The 22419-nt window shown below is 36.8% G+C and overlaps 1 protein-coding gene across 2 annotated transcripts in view; it reads left to right on the top strand.

The window, feature by feature from the left end:
• Nucleotides 1–22419, top strand: part of CERT1 (ceramide transporter 1) — a 74470-nt gene that overhangs the window by 3346 nt on the left and 48705 nt on the right. For both annotated transcript variants that reach the window (XM_056513359.1, XM_056513357.1), the window contains exons 2-3: nucleotides 416–550; nucleotides 18311–18427. In XM_056513359.1, the coding sequence (XP_056369334.1) occupies nucleotides 416–550; nucleotides 18311–18427 (252 nt within the window). The remainder of the gene's footprint in view (nucleotides 1–415; nucleotides 551–18310; nucleotides 18428–22419) is intronic.

Below are 22419 nucleotides of genomic sequence, written 5' to 3'. Positions count from 1 at the left end.
ATATCAAATAAATTATTCTATGTTCCACCTAAGTCTTTTGGCCTAGCTCCAGATTTTAAATCAGGTGCCTAAACTCACCTTAGTCATTAGTGTTTAATTTTTTTTTATTTTCCTCTTTCCTGCTTTCTTCAATTTATGTTACCAATATGTTTATTGCCTTTACTGTAACTGGCCTTGACAGTGCAGTTGAAGTCCAGACATCTGTTGTCTTATTTACCCTTCAAAACAACTGCTTTTTTTTTTTTTTTTTTTGCTTTAGGAGTTTGTAAAATTTTTCTGGGAGCTGTGAGCAGAAAAAAATTCACATTTGGGAAGAACTTGTAAAAAGAAGTTGCCTTTTTCTTTAGGAAAATATCCATTGTTCTTCTTTTATATTGTCTTCCCATTGGCTAATCTCTGGAAAATTTTTTTACAGTGGACCAACTACATTCATGGGTGGCAGGATCGATGGGTAGTTCTGAAAAGCAGCACACTCAGTTATTACAAGTCTGAAGATGAAACAGAGTATGGCTGCAGAGGCTCTATCTGTCTGAGCAAGGCTGAGATTACAGTAAGTACAATTTTATTATTGCCATCATTCTTGTTTTGAGGTGCTATATATTTGTGTGTGGTGAAAGCAAACGTGAAGTATGGCAAATTCTTTTAGATCATCTACTTATGACAATGGTGTCAGTGGAACACTGTGGAGCAGGGCAAAGAATTTCTAATGCGAAAAAAAACTCTTCTACTTTGCAAGCTACTTTTCTTTTCTTACATTAGAGGATTTTGTGGGTGGATAGACTGTCTGCCTCTGAAAGCTGCAAAGCTTTTTCTGTGGGTCTGCTTAAGACCCCAGACCAGCTTCCCAGGGGAGGTACCCATCCTTCACAATCTGTTCTCTAGAAGGACAGTGGTGGTTGACTGTGGTTCTTGACTTTCTGAACACAACTCTGTAGATTTCCAAAAGAAAATGTTCTCCGGGCTTCTTTCTCTGAACAAGTTAGTGTGTTGCTGTTTTCGTCAAATGCTAAAAGAAGGTCTAGAATAGACTGGTTAAGAATAAAGAGCCTATATATAACTGAGTGTAAGTGTTATGAGGAGTGGCTGGGGTTACTTATCCTAGAGGAGGCTGAGGAGGGACCTTATTGCCCCCTACAACTACCTGAAAGGAGGTTGTAGCAAGTTGTATTTCAGTCTCGTCGAGGTTGTCTAAAGGGAGGTTTAGATTACACAGTTAAGCAGCTTCATAGAAGGGGCTGTAAAACATTGAAACAGGATGCCCAGGATAGTGGTGGAGTTACCATCCCTGCAAGTGTCAAAGTGTGGATATGGCATTTGATGACATGGTTTAATGGTTAACAGGGTGGTGCTGGTTGATGGTTGGACTTGATTAACATTAGAGTTTTTTCCCAACCTTTATGACTCTGTGAAATCTTAAAAAGATGAATTGGCCGTAGAAGATAAAGAAAAAAAATCTGCTTTTTTGGCTTCCAAGATTACAATACACATTATGACTAATGGTTGTCAAAAAGCATGCTGTAGTCTTTCTGCAATACCGTTAAATAGTCTGTCCAGTTATGTGATTTAGAGTAAAAATAGCTGGACTTTCATATAGCAAATTCCTAAAGTAGTAGTGTTAAATCTTAGCACGTATGTTCTTATTCCACCAAATATGTGGAGTTTTTTCAGTCTGAATTAAGGACAATAAATGAAATGTATTCTTTCTTGCTAATAATCAGCTTGCAAATAGAATTTTGTTAAGCACCTCTTGGTTTGGGGAAAAAAAAAAAAAAAAAAAAGGACTGGATAGATTATATCAAATGGATATATTTTAGAGAAAAGCTTTTGAAGAAAAGGAAGTTTTACTTTTAAATGTCTGGAAAGTATTGTCGCCATCTAAAAATTTAAACAGATCATGTAATGTATTTAAACTATTTTTTAAACTGTTCCCCCTTCAAAAATTTCTTCAAGGTGCAGCTTAATCAGTAATTTATTGTACACTACAATCTCTAGGAGTACTCACTGAGGTGTATCTATGGCTGTCTGTTGAGCCTATGATCAGAACTTCCAAAAATCTCTCAAGAGGTAAGAGCTTAGCATTCCGATCAGGCAGAGACAAGAAGGTGCTGGCAAGGATGTAGCCAAAGAACATCTGCATACATGCTGTAGAGCACATCTCAGCAGCCTGAATTCCAGTTGTGTGGTGGAGTGAGATGTTATAGTGATACTGCCATTGCTGCTGGAATGTTTTGGTACATGGCAGTTTACTAAGGGAAACTTCAGACTATGATGTGGATAACACTAGAACTTCTTACAGGTAATGTTTTTCTTTTTCTCTCTGACATTTGTTAGATCTTGTAACTTGGAGTTGAATTGATGCATCTGTTTTTAAGTTCTTGAATACATGGAGAAAGAAAAGCATCCACAGTTCTAAAGGTTAATCAGATATTTTAGTTCAGTTTAGTTCAGGCTCCTGCTTTGTGAGTGGGATTTGACAGTTCAGTTGATAGTATCCCTGAAAGCTAATAAGTTCCAGTTAGTTATATCTAGCTGCAACTAAAATTATTGTTGTGGAAATTTTAGAAGTTGAGGAATACTATTGGATCATTTTATGTGTCTAGGATATAGAGATATACTTTTAAAACTGTCTTGTAATTATTCTCTCTTTGTTTTTCAGAGGTTATACTTTTAAGCCAGAGTTTTAGCATCAATTCTTCTGGTTTGATAGTTGTTTAGTAGCAAATTGAATATTTTATTTTTTTTAACTGACGTTTTCAATCGAAAATAGATTATGCTCAAAGATAAATGTTTAAGATATTCTTCCTGAGATACACAGTTCATCTTTGCTTCTGTACCTTTGTAATGTCTTCAGTAACTATAAGCTTTCCAGCATGTATTTAAAGCATAAGAAAATATCAATAGCTGATAAAAGAAGTGTTGAAATGATAATGTGTGCAAACTGTCAGTGCCACTTTGCTGTCAGTGGAACTTAACTATTTGCTGAATGATTTGTAATTAATTTGGTAAGAAGGGGATGTCAGGTTTCCTATTGGCATAATGCTCAATTGCACTGTTTTGATGTAGTTGAGATCTTAATCTTTAGTATTTTTCAACAAACTCACTCTAAATTCAGTTTCCCTTGATCTTGCTGATCTAGAGTCAGATGTATTAACTATTTCTATCTTAATCTGTTGTATTTCAGTAAAGTTTTCTGTAATATGAGGTGTTGATGACTGCAAGGTTCCTTTATAAGAAAGGGTGCTTGATTTTTCATAAAGCTTTCTTTTAGGCACTTAGATTAGGTATGCATTTTTTAATCCAATGGGGAATGTAATGATTTTCTGTGCATAATGAATTCTATTGTTATTATAGGATGATCACGTTTTGTTAAAATTTTGGAAGTTGCTGTTTCTGAGTAGTCTTACTGTACTTTCAGCAATGAAGATGAGTCTGTAAGTCGTAGTACTAATTGAGACATGAATGTTATATACAGAAGCCCACAGTTGCTTCTGCTCTTGTTTTATCATTTGAATTGCACTAGGTAGGGATTGATAGATAATTTTAGAGGGATATTTTGTAAGACACTCCTCTCTTCTTTTTATTTGATGAAAGAATACTAGTTAAATTCATATTTTTTAGCATAGTTTTTTTATGTTTCAAGTGCAGAATTATATTGTCATATGTCCAGAACAGGTATGGCTGTGTGACAGTAGCCTTTCATTGAATGAAAAATATGGGATGTGGGTGGACCACTGGTACTGAAAAGAGCTGATTTCTCTGGATAGAGGAACAAAGGATGAATATTGATTGTATACTCACTGGGTTACATCAAATAATGAACTGGCCATATGAATTAAGTTTGGGGAAAGATGATGAAAGTCAATATATGATGCTGACTGACTTGTTTTTGTCCACATAAGACATCTCAAAGGCGTTTAATTGTTTTATAACAAGTTGGAGGCTGAAGATGAAAGTTCTGCTGTGTGTTCAGTGGATGAGATGAAATTATGAATATTATAAAAAGTTCATATATGCACAAACTTAAGCTTTGTTGTATTAATCTAGCCTGGGCATACTGCTGTTGATAGTATTCAGTGCCAGCTGGTCTTTATTAAGGATACCCTTCTTTATTTTAAACCTTTGTAGTTCTTTCATTCTTGAAGTCAAACTTCCAGTGGGGCATTCTGTGTGCGAGGGTAAGAGTGGATGTTCATGGCAGTCCTGTAAGTGTGGATCCTTGAGGCAAAGGTTTTGGAGTTGGAAGTTCTAAAGTGTGTTATTAAAAGAAAAACAAAATGCCCTGTAGATCTAGAAGTCCAACTTTCAGGCAACCTGGTCCATAAGCTTTGACTGTCTTTGCTTTGGTTGCTTTATATGTTCTTATAGTGCCATCACCTCCATTTTACAGAGTGATACAGAGTGACTTTCACTAATTCATGTAGTCACAGCATGATAAATCAAGAATATGGTATGCTGTGCCCCCACTTCAGGCAATCTAAGAGGAAGGCCAGCACTAATTTAATCATGGTAGGAATTTATGTTAATAGATTTTTCAAATCTCTTTATAGACTTCTTAATAGCCAGGTGTTTATCTGATGAATTCTAGGGGGTTTTGCTCCTAGATACATGCTTGTATCCAGTAATCAACCACTAAAAGTAAAAAAACCTCCACTTTTAAAAAATATGGATAGTTGAACAGCCACCTTTCCTCACTCTAGTAGTATTCTTGTTTTATGTATAGAGTGATACTGACCACCATTGAAGACTTATGAGAGGAAGTACAGATTGACATTTTTAAAAAGAGATTGGCAAGTTAACAGAAAATGCTTAATGCATTCAGCAATTAAAACACAAGTAGAACCTTCCTATGAGGTTTTTTCATGAAAATGTCGAACATTACAAATCTAAGTTTTAAAACAAAGATTGTATTTTTGGTTAAAGGAGATGTCAGTGCTAGAGAAATGTTTTTAGTAGCATAAAGAACCATGTCTTGCGAAACAGACTGAAAAATTCCTCTTGACATTAACAGTATATTGATGTTTCTTTTACTCTTTATGCAGTGTGAAATCAGTTGATGTGGTAGTTTCATAGAAGTGGTATAGAAGAAATAAAGTTTGGATTTACTTTTTTTCCTAGCTGCTGTGTCCAAATCAATCTTGCTAATATCCATGCTTATGATAAAAGAGTGCTGTAATTGCACTTTGTATCTACTGTTAGGTTTGCTTGAGTTTGTTGTTAATTAAGGTGAATGGGAACTAAAACTAAGGTTTTAGTTTTTGGAAGTTTTTATTTTAAAAGCTAAGCCGTAAGTCCGTGCCCTGGGCAGAAACACTTGCAGTAAATTCGTAGTAATTGCTATTTGCTTGGGAAAATATCGTTTCCAACTATCTGAAGCTGGAAAACAATCCGGTGTAGCATGACGTGATGGGCATTTAATTGAATAATTAATTTTCTGTAATTTAATAGAGTTAGTAAGCCTTCTCAGCCTTCGTTGCTACTAAAAAAATCACATGAGTAAACTAAGACTTATAATACAAGCCCTAAATAGGTCAGGGTTTATTTAGGACATGTGTCAATTAGTACCGTTAGGCTTTGGTGTGTGTCTCAATCAAGTAGTTAAATCTAGACTAGTGGGAGATTTTTGGCTAAATGGGAAATGGATATTCTAAATAGAGGCAAATGTGGTTAGGAATACATACTCATGTGAAAGGCCTGAGGTGATTTTTTTTCTGGAGAGGAAAATACCAAAGAGCAACGTGATAAGGAAGAGAAATGGAGTAAATGCCTAGGAGATAATGACACTGGCTGCTGCTGGTGTGGCATGTGGAAGTTGCCTCTGAGTTATCTTGATGGGCTGATGTGAAGTGAAAGTGTATGTAAATATCAAAGTTTTGTAAAGTGCTAATATCCTTCAAGCAAAAATATCCATCAAGCAAAAAATAATTATTTGGCATGGTAGAGAAATAGATGATTTCTTCTGTAGTGTATATTAGAGAAATTAAGTCAGAAATGAAAGAATACACATCCTGATGAACTCAGTGAGGCCGTTCTTTGTACTGTGGTGCAAGTTCTAAAATGATTAGAATTTTAAAAATCTTAACCAAATATTTTACCTTTACTTAATATTGCTGAAGAATTAGTCTTTAGTATTTGAACATAATCATGTGTTACTACATAAACACATGTTACTACACATGTGTTACTACATTACTGCTGTAATCCAGCAGTATTTCTGTTGTCTTGTTATCAGTGAGAGTATAATTCCCCAACATGACTTATAAATTAAGATAATTAAATTCTAACACTAGTCATTACTTGACATACACTTCAGGGTCATAATTCATGCCTGTGGAGCAGTTTCATACTGTAGAGTATTTCTCACAGATGTATACCAAGTTTTAAATAATTTCATTGTTTTAGGTATTAAAGCTGTGATTTTATAGCTTAGCAAATTTTTATGTGCTACTTGCAATCCTCAATCTGAATTTCTGTGCATTTTCATAAGATTGATTTATAGTTGATTTCTTGTTCCTTAGTATGGTTGGTTCTTATGTCACCCCGTCCAGGGTGTAGTGTTGCTCAACAGTCCTCCTTGGCAACTTGCTATTAATTATCTGATATGTCTTGTGATAGCTATTAATGACATTTTCAACAGCTCTATTGAAGATTTGTACAATATTAGACCTCACTTTTGGATACGCATTCATAGAATATTAAGTCAAAAGTTAGAATACATTTCATCTACTAATGGCAGCTGGCCATCTCTTTTTTGATACTTCCTGAAGTCACTTCCTTAACCACCCTTTTTGTTCATACATTCAAAATAGTTTGTCACAGATGACTGCTTGAGTGTTGTTTTCTTCTTCTCCCAATTCATCTTCTTGCCTCCTTCTTTACTTTAGTTGCTATTTTCCTATGTTCTTCTTGAATTCTAGTTATGGTGAATTCAGTCAAATAGTGTGGCCAGCTTCACTTCGCTACTTTTTACATCTGTTTGAGATACCTTTCCTCTCAAGTCCATCATTCCTTAGTTAACAGGACTAGCTGGAACAGAATTTACTATTCCAGATCTCCAGGTACTTAAATGAGGTTGTATTGTAACTGGTGTCTAATATAAACTTAACAAAGCTTTTTAAGTTGGTCCGTAAAAGACAAGCATTGTTCTTTCTTAAGTTCTCTTTTTCAGCTCTTTCAGAACTAATTATGTGTGCCTATATAGATCTATATATATCTTTTATATATATATGAAAGGATTAGAAGTAGTTGTGATGGCAGTTTAGACTGACAATTCAGGTCAATTTTAAACTTTAGAATGACAGCTTTTAGGCTGACATTCATTAGCAACCTGCCTTGTCCTTTTAATTAGTTCTTACACATTGTTAATTATTGCTGTACATTAGTTATTACACAGTAACCATTATCATTTTGTATTCAAAGCCACTTATATCTGACTTGCATCCTAAATTGCCTGTAACTATACAGTACCATGGAGGCAGTACCATATTTCTAACCTGATGTCTTTGTTCTTGGTGGTCCTAGTTGCTGAGCTGAAGGTAGCCTAATTGAAGAGCTCTTTTCTTTGGTCAGGGATGGGGAAGGTAGGATGAGAGGACAGGTATAGAACTGAAGTATGCATCTTTTGCCAAAACACACACACACAGGCCCAGATTAGGATCTTTTGTAAACATCTTTTAATATATGATTGGAGCACCTGTTGGTAGACTGCATGTGGTGTGATGCTGGAGAGGTGTTCCTTTCCCAGGCTGCAGCCTTGTTGCTTCATTGCCCTGTTGCTCAGCTGTTTGTGTTTTTTCTTTTAGGTAGCCACTGCTACCAAGAGCAAAAACAACCTTCCCAGCTGTGGAGGTTGCATGCTTTCACTGACCAGCATTTGACCATTAAGGAATTGTTCATGGTTCTGGGGCTGTGGTTTTTCATCTATGTCCATAATTTCAAGGTCTTTCATATCTCATGCTTATATTTTGTGTCATAACAAGAGACACTGGTTCCAAGGTCTGGTTCATTGAGCCAGTTTTCATAACAAGTTAATGAGATTAGCTTAGAACTGGTAATTGCATAGTTAGCATAAGTCCTGTTGCTAATAAAGTTAATACTGTGTTTATAGAAATGCTTATACAGTTGTACTGTGTTAAGTTGCTTATGTTTGGATTCAAACCAAGCTAATCTTAAGTATTAGTGTGTTGCTTTTGCAGGTACATTAGACCTCTGTTCTAGCTGGAATGACACCGATTTCCTAAAACCAGAATTTCTGTTCCCATCATCATGAATCTAAGTCCAGAATGTTCTCTATCTACAATTTAGTGCCATGAAGCATGGCTTTTCTCTTAGGGTAGAGTACCTTCTCTGGATATTCACTCATGATTTTCTTGTGAAATCCATATTCTTCTGTTGCCACTGGTGTATGTGAGAGTGTTGTGCCACCCTGTAGTCTATTGTGTGAGCTGCAACTAAATTAATCAATATACAAATAGTTACTTTAGGAGTACAAGTGTGATTCCTGCTCCTGCATTTGACTGTCCAATAAAAATAAACTTTAGAAAATGTCTCAGACAGTGCTTCTATATTCTCCAAAGTTGATAAAAAATTATTTGGCTCCCTTCCTGATTAATAGCTCTAGCTTCTTGCTGTATATTATGTGCTTCCTAAGAAGTTTAACATGGTGATTTTTAATCAGTTCTAGCTTGATGTTTTTCTATAGTATAATTCTCTTGGGGTTTTTTTTTTTTTTTTCCTGTGGCTGATGCATCTCGTTGTTAGATAATGCACATTTTATTCCAGCTGGAAACCTGAGAGGTATCCTATAGCATGTATGCTTCCATTTCCATTAGAGTTAGCTCTAAAGGTAAGTTTTATGAGTTAGACCAAGTTTCAAGTTCTTCATTCTGTGTTTAAACAGGACAGGCCCATTAGTTATATCCTGATTTCTCTCTGTGCGTATCTAAATCTGTTAATACCAATTTATTAATCTGTGGAGCTTTTACATGTATCTGTACTCACTAGCAGATCACTTAAGGTGACAACTGCAAGCACATGCTGGTTTACAACTATTTCAGCCTTGCCCTCTTCTAGTAACACAGTGCCATTCCATGTCTTTGACTAATGTTTAACTGACATTTCAAGTGCACATTTGTTATACTCTAAGTCTTTCTATTACAAGTAATTGCTTCTTCAGTAGGCACTTGAGAATAGCAGTGTCCGGGGTATGTTTGCGAATAAACCAGTACAGTACCTGGGGGTAGTGGTCGACAGCTGACTGAACATGAAGGCCAATGGCCCCTGGCCTGTGTCAGGAACAGTGTGACCAGCAGGAGCAGGGAGGTCATTCCTCCCCTGTACCCAGCACTGGTGAGGTCACACCTCGAGTTCAGTGTCCAGTTCTGTCCCCTCAGTTTAGGAGGGACATTGAGACCCTTGAGCACATCCAGAGGAGGGAACAAGGCTGGTGAGGGACTGGAACACAGTCCTGTGAGGGACGGCTGAGGGAGCTGGGGATGTTCAGCCTGGAGAAAAGGAGACTCAGGGGTGACCTCAGCACTCTCTACAGCTCCCTGAAAGGTGGCTGTAGTCTGGGGCGGGGGAGGTGAGGGTTGGTCTCTTTGTTGGCAGCAACTGACAGAAACACAGTCTTAAGCTGTGTCAGTGAAAATTAGGTTGGATATTAGAAAAGAGTGATAAAGTACTGGAATGATCTGCCTGGAGAGGTGGTGGAGTCACCATCCCTGGATGTGTTTAAAAAAAGATTGGGTGTGGCACTCGGTGGCGAGGTTTAGTTGAGGTGTTAGGGCATGGATTGCACTCGATCTTGAAGGACTCTTACAACCTAGTCATTCTGTGATTCTCTGTGAGGAGATTCCAGGTTGTCCTGCAGAGAACATGGTCAGCTTCAGTGGTGCAGAGCACAACTAAGCCCCACAGCCACTCAGTGACATCTCAAGGTAAACAGAGTTAAACGCCAAAAATGCTGCTCAGCAGTGTGTGGGAAAGAGAAGAGCAAGGAAAAGGTGTGAGAAACAGCTGTCTGGACTAGAAGAGGTGCTACAGCCAAAGAGCAAAATCCCCTGCAGCCTGTAGAGGAGAGCATTGTGCAGGCATTTTTGGTATAACCCGTTCAGAGAATCACACCAAGCTAGACAACCGCACTGCAGCCTGTTTAGAGCCCAACTGTGGCAGCTGGATATGTCTTGACTGAGGCTGCAGCCTCGAAAGAGCCCATGCTGTAACAGGTTTACCATGAAGAATTGCAGTGATGAATGCTGTCCTTGCTGGGGCATGTGAAACATAAGGAAGAAGTGGCAGACCATAGGCCTCGTTCTCAATCCCCCCGTGACTCTTGTTTCTCACCATCCAACTCTACTTTGCAATAAATTTAAGTCAGTTTTCTCCAAGTCAAATATGTTTGACTGTGCTGGCAGTAGGTAAGTGATGTCTCTGTCTTTATCTTGACCCATGAGGTTTTCAGTGACTGGTGAGAAATACACTAGCTTGGAAAATACTACTATTTAAGGTACAAATGACAATGTTTTGACTGGTCTTGGCTGCTAAAATTCTAAACATGCATAATATTATTTGGTAAAACACATTGTGATTCAGCTGATAGGATTTTTCCATTGATTTTTTTAAGTATTATTCACCATGTAGGGTGCAACTTTAAGATCGTGTCAGTGGTACTTCATTTCAGCCATTTTACATTTTGGAAGCAGGGGACAATTTCTTCACAGTTTGGTTCTCTCAGGAATTAAATGTTTTTGAAAAATTATTTTAAGATGTGTACTTTTTCAAACTTGTCCAAGATTTTTTTAATTTACTTTTTTCTAGTTAAATGATCACAGCCTTTGTCTATTCCAAGCTGGCTTTATGTGGGAGCTGAAATCAAGTTTTGCTTTGTGATTTTAGAACTAATTCCTTCAGTCACACAGCACAAATCCTAAAGTAAACTTCTTGTTTTTAGGGTTTGAGTGATTTTTTTGTTTTCTTTATTTAATGTTGTAACCTACTACACTGCATTGCTTTCCCTTTTTCTATTCCATCAGGTTAACTGATTTTTAAGGTTCTCATTATCGTATTTCTATAGCTCATCATATATTGTGCCCTCACTTTTGCTAATGTAGGGTACCGGTTTTCCATTGCATCCTAAATTATCATTTGCCCATCTCTCCCTCTGTCCATGTTACTGCATTCTGTTGTGGGTTTTACTTCTTATGGGTGAATACAGTGCTCTTTTGAACTTCTGTTTCCAAAGTACTACCGTGTTACAGATGCAATTTATTTTATTCTGGTCATTGCTTTTACCTCTCTGTCCTTTCTTATCCTATCCATATTATCCTGGAATGATCTTTTGCATTCCCTGTTGAAAAATTGAGAGAATAGAGGTGGTTTTGGCTTTTGAGTGAATGTATCCAGGTCCAGAACCTCTTGAATGATATGTGAAAACAAATAAGCAAATGTGTAGGTTTGTGGTAACTGTTCTAAACATGTGGGTTCAGGTACTTTGTAACTGGAGGATTTCAGGAAGCTGAAGAACAGTGCAAAAAAGGATGTTTTTTCCTGAATTCCCTGGGAATGGTAAAAAAACTGATCAGTAGATAAATTCTACTTTGTAGAACAGTGGCACTGATGACCTGGGAAAAGGTCTGCATTCAGCTCTCTTGAGCTGGAAACATTATTTATGAATAGTTATAGTCTGGCTTGTATCTAATTTTCCAGGGCATAACTTTTCATGTCTACTTTTATATGAAGTATTTAAGTTGAAACTGGTAAAGTTTTCTATCTTAAAAAGATTTACAGGCCTATTAACATAAAGATTCTTGCAGATAGATGTCAGAGTTGCAGAGTACTTTTCAATATTTCCTCAGCAGATGAAGCAAAGGGCAGAATGCACCAAGTTGTATTCCAAGTGGAAAAGAATTGATTGCAGGGTGGTTTGCCCATATACACATGCTACATGCAAAACAACAAAAAAAAAAACCAACTAAAAAACAAACAAACAAACAAACAAAAAAAACAACAACAACAACAAAAAAAAACCAAAAAAAAAACACCAAAAAACTGCAGGCATGAGTTACAGCATTTGCATCAATGAAATATATGCAAACTGTTTAAGTCAGTTTACTTGATAAGGCTTTTTTTGTTTCTTATGAGCTGAGTATTAGCATTTTTAATAGCTTTAGGTACTCTGATATAAGACATATATGTGTAGGCCATCTTTTAAATAAGAAAAACTGAAGCTTAATTACCAAAACTTGAATTTTTCTTAACTTTCAGTTAAGTAACTTCTGATTGACACCATACTCAAACCCACCCAGAGTTGCCCTAAGAGAAGCAAAGGAGGACCATCAGATTTCATGTTTTAGCTAGATAACAGCCTCTGTTGAATTTATGCTAGTGGCATTCATGTCTGAGATCTAAGAAATTGTAGTTTTCATTTTCTGTAGGCTTCTATTGTTTGTGTCCTACTTCACAGCTGAGGATTTTCTTAGTATGAAAAACCTTTAAAATTTTAAAATAATTTCAGCTTAGAGAAGTTCTAGTTCTGCAATGAGAAGAGTGACTGAAGCACAGTTTAATAATTGTAATATACAGACTTGAATTATATCTGCTGTGAACCACCTTGGCTTTCCTATGTAAGTAAAGGACAAAATGCCATTAACGCAGTTTGGAGTAGTGAGAGAGATCATGCAGAAGTTCCTTCATTCATGGTTTTGTTTTGGGTTTTTTTTCCTCACATGGATTACTTACTCCTGATGGTTATAAAGTATATAAAAACACTTAATCTTTCCTGTGTGATTTGCCTTAAGCACCTGAACCAGTATTTTTCAAGCAGACACTGGTCTGAAGCTTCTTTACGAATACCTCATGCTTGACAGCTGTATAGCAGGAAGGATTTTGTGGCTATGCAATCAGCTATGACTCATGAGACCTGAGTTGGCTGCAGACTTCCTCAGTAACTGTAGCCAAGTGAGTGTTTATTCATGTAAACTGTTCTTGCTTAGAAATGCTTAGAATTTAAGAGCTAGTATCCATTGGTTTTGAAAAGATCTAGGATGCTTGAATACTTGGAATTGCCTTTGTTTCTGCAGGATTCTCTGCAGGTGCTTTGGGAAAAAAGCTTAGGAGTCGTACAGAAAGACTGTTTCTGGATGGTGGAGGCCTATTTCTTGCAGCATGTTATTGAATGGAATTATGGTTTAGCTGTGGGGATTTTTTGTTGGCTTTGTTGGTTTTTTTTTTTTTTTTTAATCTGGGCTCTCAAAGGAGCCTTTGGCGTACACTGAAGTTACCTCTGCCTCAGACACTTAAGTCTGTGCAACTCTGCTTTGAAAATGCTGTAAATGTTTTCAGGTTCCCCCATTCAAAGTGTCTTGATCTGGGTTTTATTCCTCAGTGTCCTTTCTATTTAGGTATGTTGCTTGAGACTGCTATGGGCTGGGAAAAAGCAGCTGAAGTTCTCTAACGTGCTTTAAATCCTGAGGATAGATAGTGAGCTCCTGCTTGGCTACCTGCTTCCCTGCATAACTAAAACATTGCTGTGTCTTGCCTTATCTTGGTTGTGGAAGGTCATTAGGACATATCCTGGCCTTAGCACGTCCTTAGCTTGTTACAGATGAAAATCCCTATTTATCCTCCAAGGTCATGTCATGTGACTGGCTAAGAACTGTACCATTTTACAACAGCTTGTGAGTGTAAAGCGGAAAGGCAACTCTAGGCTAGAAACAGCAAACCTCAAATAGAGATGAGATCTAAATGAAATGAATTGCAGTCTACAGGAAAAAAATGAAGAGAACTGTAAAACTTCCAGGAAGCATGAAGGAGTCAAACTAGTCTGATGAGAATTTTAGAAGAATAAGGGACAGATCTGAGAAGTTTTGAATAACAATGCTTCTTGCTAGATGCAGCTAAAGAAAACAATAAAAACACTTATAGCCAGAGGTAAACCAAGGAAGTTTGTCTGTAGCTTGAGGGGAGAAGAATGTAGCAGATGCTTCCAAAAAGTTACATACCGAAGTCTGTCAAGTTATCAGTGAAATGAAATGTAAACTCTGTACTGATGGGGAAGGGGGTTAATTGACAACAACCTGATTTGTTCTGTGTTAAGAAAAGAACATATCATGTGATTCAGGTGATTTATGTCTTTTTTATTCAGTTAATTCAAGGTTCTTCCAGTGAAGCATGTTTTAAAAAATGAAAGGAGAAGGATAATAAACAATTATTTCAGTTTCCAAAAATATGGAAAATAGGCAATTAATGCATACTGGAGGACAATAGGTAAACAGCAAATCATGTATCATCTGCCTAGCTTCTTTTGAAGCATATTTATCCTCATTAGTGGTTATTTCTTTTCTTTAAGCAACTTGATTTATCAGGATCACCTGATAAGCTCCTTTTTTTTTTTTTTTTTTGTAACATGGAACTGCATGGTGAGCTGAGTATAACTCTAAACCTGATTTATAGAATCACAGAATGCGCTGAGTTGGAAGGGATGCATCAGGGTTACTGAGTCCAACTCCTGGTTCTGTTCAGGAGAGCCTCAGAAGTCCCACAATGTGCCTGAGAGCATCGTCCAAACACTTCCTGAACTCTGTCAGGCTTGTTGCTGTGACCACTTCCCTGGGGAGCCTTTTCCAGTGCTCAGCGACTCTATGGGTGAAAAACTTACTCTCCATATCCAGCCTAAACCTCCCCTGATTCAGGTTCATGCCACTTTCTCAGGTCCTATCAATGGTCACGAGAGTGAAGTGATCAGTGCCTGCCCCACTGCTTCTTGTAAGGATGTTGAAGACCACAGTGAGGTTTCCCCTCTGTCTCCTCCAGACAGAACAAACTGAGTATCCTCAGCCTCTCTTCATAAGGCTTCACATCCAGACCCTTCACAGTCTTCGTGGCTCTCCTTTGGGTGCTCTCTAATAGCTTTATCTCTTTCTTATATTTCCGTGTTTTAAAGTGTACACAGTCCTCAAGGTGAGGCCGTCCCAGTGCAGAGCAGAGTTGGACTGGATTGGGCTGGTAAATTTTATAAAAACATATTAAATATATATGTGTGTGTATGAGTTTGTGTGTATATAGCTATATATATATATATATAGATACATATATATGGCTTAGTCTCTTAACTATGTGTAATGCAGTTGTGTGTATGCAGTATATGGTGGAGAAACGTGTTTAAAGTTTTCTCTAGACCTCAGAGAAAACATCTTTCTGTGTCTTAGCAAAAAGGCATGAATTTTAAATATGTTAGAAGCTGTTCTGGAAAGAAGGGGAGTTACAAAAGCCTGTCTTTGAAACAAAGAGGTGATAGTCTTAAGTTACATTAATGACACTTAGTTTAGAATGAGATTAAGGGGAAATCAGGGATGATGGTGAACTGAAGTAAGTGCACCGTATGGAACTGTGGGATCAGTGGTGCTGCAGGCTTTTGATTAATTTTGGCAAGTCTTTCTATTCAATGCAATGTAATTGCTTGTAAATCTTCCCAGAAGACTTCAGCAATGAGAGATGAAGCTGAGGAATGCTGTCATGTCAGGAAAAATCTTAATAGCTAATCTTTCTAGACATTCTGTTTGAGTGATTTTTTGGAACACCCCTGGTTGTTGTAGGCATATGTCCCCCATCACATGACTGTGAGTTCCCGTCAGAGGAGTGGCTGGGAGCAAGCATATAAGCATGACACATTGCCTTGGCAAGTTTGCTATTCTAAAGCAGATGAACTTCATTTACCAATATAGTAATAATGATAACAGAAAATGCAGCTTGAAGAAGAGGGACCTAGACTCGAAGACTTGTATTGTCCTGCATTTTATCTATGTGGCATGTTTTGGTAGTGTGGGGGCTACACATGTGGCTTTTGTGTGCAAATGCAGAAGTTGCCACCATATCTCACAGACCCTGCTCTGTCTGGATCCAAGATGGACCTGATGGCCAAAACTGAGTTAATCAGAGATAATGTTATATTGCCTCTGTGATAACATACCTAAGAAAGTGTGAAAACTGCTGTTCAGCATGGATTGGGAGAGAGGGCTGAGAATATTTGAGAGCAACAGCTCTGCAAACACAGAGGTCCGTGAGGAATGAAGGGGAACATATGGTCAAGTGTTGGAGCATAGATTCCCCTGCAGCCTCTAGGGGAGACCATGGTAAATCAGATTGTCTTCCTGCACTGCTGAGCATCCATGGGATGTGGGAAACCCAAGCTGGAGCAGCTTCCTAGCCGGACTTGTGGCCCCCTGGGAGACCCATGCTGGAGCAGGCTGTGTCTGAAGGACTGCACTGTGGAAATGACCCATACTGGAGCAGTTAAGGAACAGCTGCAGCCCTTGAGAAGGACCCGTGTTGAAGATCACAGAGGTCTCTGTCCCATGAGAAAGTTCTTCTGCTGAACAGGGAAAGAGCATGAGGAAGGAGTGACAGAAAGTGTTTGGACTGACTGCAACTCCCATTCCCTGTTGCCCTGCAATGCTTGGAGGGATGAAGTAGAGGAAATAGGTAGTGAAGTTGAGCCTGGTAAGGAGGAGTGGGGTGCTTTTAACTTTTTTATTATCCTACTCTGATTTGACTGGTAATAAATTATAACTATTTTCCCTGAATCAGATCTGTTTCACCTGCGGCAGTAACTCGTGAGTGATCTCACAGATAAGTGTCCTTATCTCAGTTCATGGGTCTTTCACCATATTCTGTCTCCCCTATCTGGCTGAGGAGGGTAGTTACTAAAACTTTGGTGAGCACCTGGCATCCAGCCAGAGTCAAACAACTTCATGTCCTTTTTTACACCCCTTTGATTCAGTGAAGGCAAAGGAGTGTATAGAACCAGTTTTGAAAGTTGGTTGAATTTAATTAACTTGAGATGATTAGGTAATTAGTAGCTATAGTTGTTTGACTTCATTTTCAATTCTTACACTTGCTGGAGATTTTTCCTCTGGAAAGTTTAAATTCTTTAAAATTGAACACTCTGTTGCCTGACCAAGTAAATGAAGCTTTAAGCTTACACTTAGGCTCTTGAATGCACTTTTGTTAAACTCTTTTCTAGCTCATTTTTTTAATTTGGTAATTTGAATTCTGTTATACTTTTCTTCCTTAGTATATTAAAAACAGAAAAAGAGAGGTGGGGTTTTTATGGGGGTTTTTTTTATGCGTAAGTCGCTTCTGGTTTCTAAATTTTTTGAAAAAAATTCTCTCTTAACACCGGAATGGTGTGCATGACAACAAATGAGACTTGACTTCTAGGTTTTCTTTCGTGGAGCGTTAAGTGAGTGATTCTTGCTGTTTTAGTTTGCAAGATGAATGTATTGGTAGAGTTGTCCTTGTGTTGTAAAGAATATTCCTAACATTCATAGACTTGTCTTCAGCATCTGGTACCAATGTTTGCAGTTCTTCAGACTGTGTCAAAAGCCTTTATCCTGGAGCCTGTTAGCCTTCTGCAATTATTTTCATGTATATTTGTTCTTTGTATTCAATTTCAAAAAGGTGTTCAGCTTTTCATATATGTATTTTTATGTAATACATCTGTATTACATGTCTTTAAGAATGACTTTCAAAGATGAAGGGTATGGGGAATAATTGGGCTCAGTTGGATGTTTGGTAATGAGTAACTTTGAATTGACAGGGTCAGGGTACAAGGCAGATTAGATAATTGTTTTTTTCCCTATACTTTCCTTAACAGCTACATTGTTACATTAGTAAAAGCTTTCTAGTATTTAAAGCGTGTAGACTGAAAGTTAGATTCAGTTGAGTGGAGATGTGGGAAAGGATTGCATGTGGCTTCCAATTATCTGTGAAATATTCATAGTGAAAATAGTTGAGGCAGAGCATGTCACAGCTTGTGTAAGTTCCTGCTCTGGATTGTCATTTAGATATAGTCTGCTTTTATGGCTCTATCCTGGTATTTTTTTGCTATGATGTGTGTATTTCATCTAAAATTAGTACTGGTAGCAGTAATGTTATGGAGTTCTTGTCCTGTTTTGAAATGAAAATTTGTATATATAGGAATATTTTCTGGCATAGTAGATATTTTGCTAAAGGATTTGTTTCAAAGTATTTAGAAACATGGAACTTGCTATGTGTGAAATTTATTTATGAAAATTTTATTTGATAAGAATGTATTACACAGGCTTTTTTGTTTCAGAAGACTAAGCATATTTCGTCATGAGAATATAAGTTCATTATTTGAGACAGCTACACAACACAAAATTTAGAATCTAGGATGAATTTGAGACAATATAGACCAGATTTTCTAATTAGTGTTTGAATGTCAAAATAATCTGTGAGGTAACATTGATCATGTTGCTAATTTTAGCTACTCTTATGCTCTCTTCTGTCACAGCCCCATGACTTTGATGAATGCAGATTTGATATCAGCGTGAATGATAGTGTTTGGTACCTCCGGGCTCAGGACCCAGACCACAGACAGCAATGGGTAGATGCAATAGAACAACACAAGGTATGTAATTTTCTGTTTTCTAATTTCCTTTCTCATTCCCTCATTAGATCAAGCATAGTGTTTGCAAAGAATTTAAGTTTCCCTGTACAGTCATTACAATACTCACAGTATTTATGACGGGTGAAACCTCAAAACTGAAGCTCTCTGTTAAACGTGTTTCAAAGGAATTGAGTTGCTCATCATAGATAAGACTTTACTGGGGGCTAACAACTGCGAGCCTTTCTTGAGCCCTCTAGCTTGAAACAAAAAAAACCTTTTAATTATGTTTGAATGATGTTTTCAGGGTTTTGTCCATCCTCTTCCTGGTTATTGAATTACTTCTTACCTGTCCTAGATGTTAACTTGTTAGTCTTAGAGTCGATTGTCTAGGTTATCATTCTGGTTTTAGACTCCTCTTTTTCTTCATTTGACCGCTTTTACTGTATCTAATTACTGGCTTTTGTCTCTGTCTTTTAAGGCAACTCTGCATTTTGGTTTGGCTTTCTTGATCTGTTCTGTATGTCTTCCAATGAACTCAGTTGAATTTTAAAAATAGCTGACCTTCAAGCCCTTTAGGTCAGGTAGAAAGTATGCAAAACTTTCATTATGTTTTCAGGTTCAAGATCAGCACTGTCCCAAGGTGTACCATTAAACTACTGTACCTAGCACAATGCACCCTCTCAATCTGGGTTATTACAGGAATACAAATTGAAATAGATATCCAAGTAGGTATGGATTTTTACCTTGAGCTTCTTGAAGTATTGTCTGTATAGGTATTATGTATAATTAAGAGATTTCACCTTTTATTGGCCATTCCTTGCAATAAACAGTGCATGTTCTTAAATTTAAAGTGCTGCCTTTTGATAATGGTTCTCTAAAAAAATCATCTCTATTGGACTATTCATCCCTTTATAGCTTGGCTTTTTGCCTTCATTTCGATACGGAGGTAAAATTAAAACATAAGAAATTAAGTTGCAGAGCCAGGGTTCTTTCCTGTAGTATAATGAAAAAATTTAGAGGACAGTGGGTTAACAATGGAGTGTTCTTGAGACAGCAACACTGCAATTTATTCTTAGTGCAATATTTGAGAGAAATTTCTCATGAGGATACACTGAAGAAGTTACTGGAATGCACATCCATAGAACTGGCATTTCAAAAACTGGTTTATAGGCTTGGGGGTCTTCAAGTATGGTTTAGTGTAGTCATGGAACAACATGATAGCCCTAGGCTAAAATTTAGACTAGGTTCCATGAATGATTTAGCTGGGGAAGTGCAGAACTTTAACCTGAAGCTGCATAAGCAGAAGTGCAGTCCATGTCATTGCATGTTGCCCTGTAGGACTGACTCATGAAAAAACCCAGATCCTGTCTTAAACTCTGCTCATCACAACTTTTTTCATGATATTTTTCTATTCCATTTTGTAAGGCTCATCTTAAATGTTGCTGAGTTCTGAGACACAACATTTTGGTATCACCAGCTCATCATACAAGATTATTAACTGGTGGTAGTTTAGAGTTTGCCATTTGAAGCGTTAATTTGGAATTGTTTCTCTCTACTGCTTTTTAAAAAAATCATGTGTTTTTCAACACTGATTTTTTTTTTTTTTTTTTTTTTTTTTTGTAACCTGCATTAGTGCTCAACACCTATTATGAGATACCTGATTGTTTTCCTTTGTCTGTCTGGTGTTACTGATAAGCTTTTATTGGTGAGCTTAAATTGTCTTATTGAATGTCCTTTTCAGATCATGAATGAATATTGAGGAGTACAAATTCTAGCATTTGAAAAGTGATCTCCCTTTATAAAGAAGCCTGATTAATTATACAGTTTTTTCACTTTAAAAAATAATCTTTTAATATTGATCTAGGTTTCGACAGTTTAAACTTCCACGCTTTGCAAGAATTTGGTAGTTATTTAAATAAATAAATTGTGCCAGATCTTTGCCTTTATGCCTAAAGAAGAATAATGAAGGGTTGGTTATTTCCATAATCTATTTTTTTTCTTAGTATTTAGAATTTATATAGGGATAGGGATAATGAGAGCATTTTTCATTATTTTAATAAAATTACTTTTCAGCTAATTTTTTAAAGATGTTCTGGAATGTTGTAAAAACAGAGGAAAAGTATGTCTACAAGTAGGAAGTGGTAATAAGTCCTTCTGTATATGCTGAACTGACAAGAAACAGTTCAATCAGGTCTTGCTGTCCTAAGGTAATAACACTGGGCTTGACTGTTCTGAGTCTTACAGCTTTTCCAGTTTGTGTAGTTTGCAGTTTCATGGGTATTTGACATTTTTCAGTTTCTTTCATATTCCTTTTTACTCTCTAGTGTTAACATGATTTAAGGCAAATAGCAGTTGTTTTCATTCTTAGAGTAGAAAATAGTATGGCACACCACTTCTAAATAAGCTATCAAAACATTTAATTTGCTAAAGTAATACATTATTTAAAAACATCCTTTTTGTATTATGCAACTAAATATCAAGAATATCATAATCAAGACAAAACAAGGAAAACAGCAGAAGTTACTGCAGTCTTGTAATAGCTTAGACTCAAGTTGTAAGTATATAATGAAATCTCAGAGTTACTAACATCATCTTTCCAGTGCAATATTTTTTTTGTCTTCATAATACAGCAGGAGTTTTGTGTGATATATGTTGTAGATGTAGAGTTGCATCTGTTGTTTCTAATGATTTTAGAAAAATACACAATAATCTTATGGCCAGAAACTCTGGAAAAGTACTGTATTTAGATAAATAGGTGTTTGGTAAAAGTAAACACAGCACAGAAGTGTCAAAATCCAGTCGTTTGTCTGATTATTATTATTAGTGGTTCTTAAAGAATGTCTCCAAATGTTTCTATACTTTCATTGAGGGGTTATACTAGTAACCCCTATGTAACTATGTAATTTTAAAATAGGTTTGTATGGAAAATATTCAAGAAACAGTACATTTTTCTAATATAACTTTAAAAGGATCTGAAAATAAATGGAATCTGGAAGTCAATCCCATTTTTCATTCAGATTTGTGTGAGCAACACTTTAGTGAACCTTAAAGTAACTCTTCATTCATCCTTAAATTCACTTCAGCTCATGCAAGTTTTATATCCAAAAGCTTGATTGAGAGTAGGGGAGGATGGGCAAAATATCTCATTGCACTCAAAAGTTCAGATTTCTGTCAGCTTACTCTGGCATTTTCTCAAGGAACTTTCTGGTCAGGTTACCAAACCTCATGCAAAAGTTCCTTCTGGGTAAAAATTGTTTTTGTTTAAGAAGTTCTTCGAATGGCACATAATAATTTTAATAAAGTAAGAGAACAAGGAAATAATTTCCTGCACTGAACTCTGAGTTTTCTTAACATTAGTCTACTGCTGCATAAAATACTTTTTTGTTTGTTTTTGAAGTTCTTTGTTGCTTACTGAGTGGGTCTGTAGCTCTGGTAGGCTGCTTAAGCTATTTGCTAACAAAAGTGTGTTTGTGAGACTTAATGTAGCATGTCACAAGGTTGTTGATCTTCAGAGAAAAATAGACAGAAACTTTGACTGTATTCCATTGTGCTTCAGACAAAGAGAACACTGATTTAAAATTAATTTTATATTGAATATGAGTATAAGCAGACATAGAAAAACTTCATGCTTAGCAGAACCAATGAGTAGCTGATGGGTGAGAAGTGTAAAAGAGCCTATGCTCAGTCATAAAAAACATTAGAATTTGTGGGGGTGTATTATTGTACTATTTCTTGTATTGAGGTTCCTGAATCCTTACCACATTAAGTGTTTCAAGTATAGCTCAAAATATTTATTCCTTGCCCTGGACTGGAGGAGGGATATATCTAAAACTACTATAAAGCCATCAATGAGGCATATGAGGAAGTAGTTTGTGTGTAACCAGAAGGCCATTCTTCTACTTAAATACATCTGCTTCGTTAGATGTATTGCTCAGACATTTCTCTGGTGTCAAAACATTGATGGTACTTGAGTACTGTAGTGCTGATGTATTTGGAAAGTTACTCTTTTCTTA

The sequence above is a fragment of the Oenanthe melanoleuca genome, chromosome Z (assembly GCF_029582105.1).
Source record: "Oenanthe melanoleuca isolate GR-GAL-2019-014 chromosome Z, OMel1.0, whole genome shotgun sequence".
NCBI lineage: Eukaryota > Metazoa > Chordata > Aves > Passeriformes > Muscicapidae > Oenanthe > Oenanthe melanoleuca.
The sequence above is the reverse complement of the archived record's forward strand: the minus strand, read 5'-3'. Positions and strand labels throughout refer to the sequence as shown.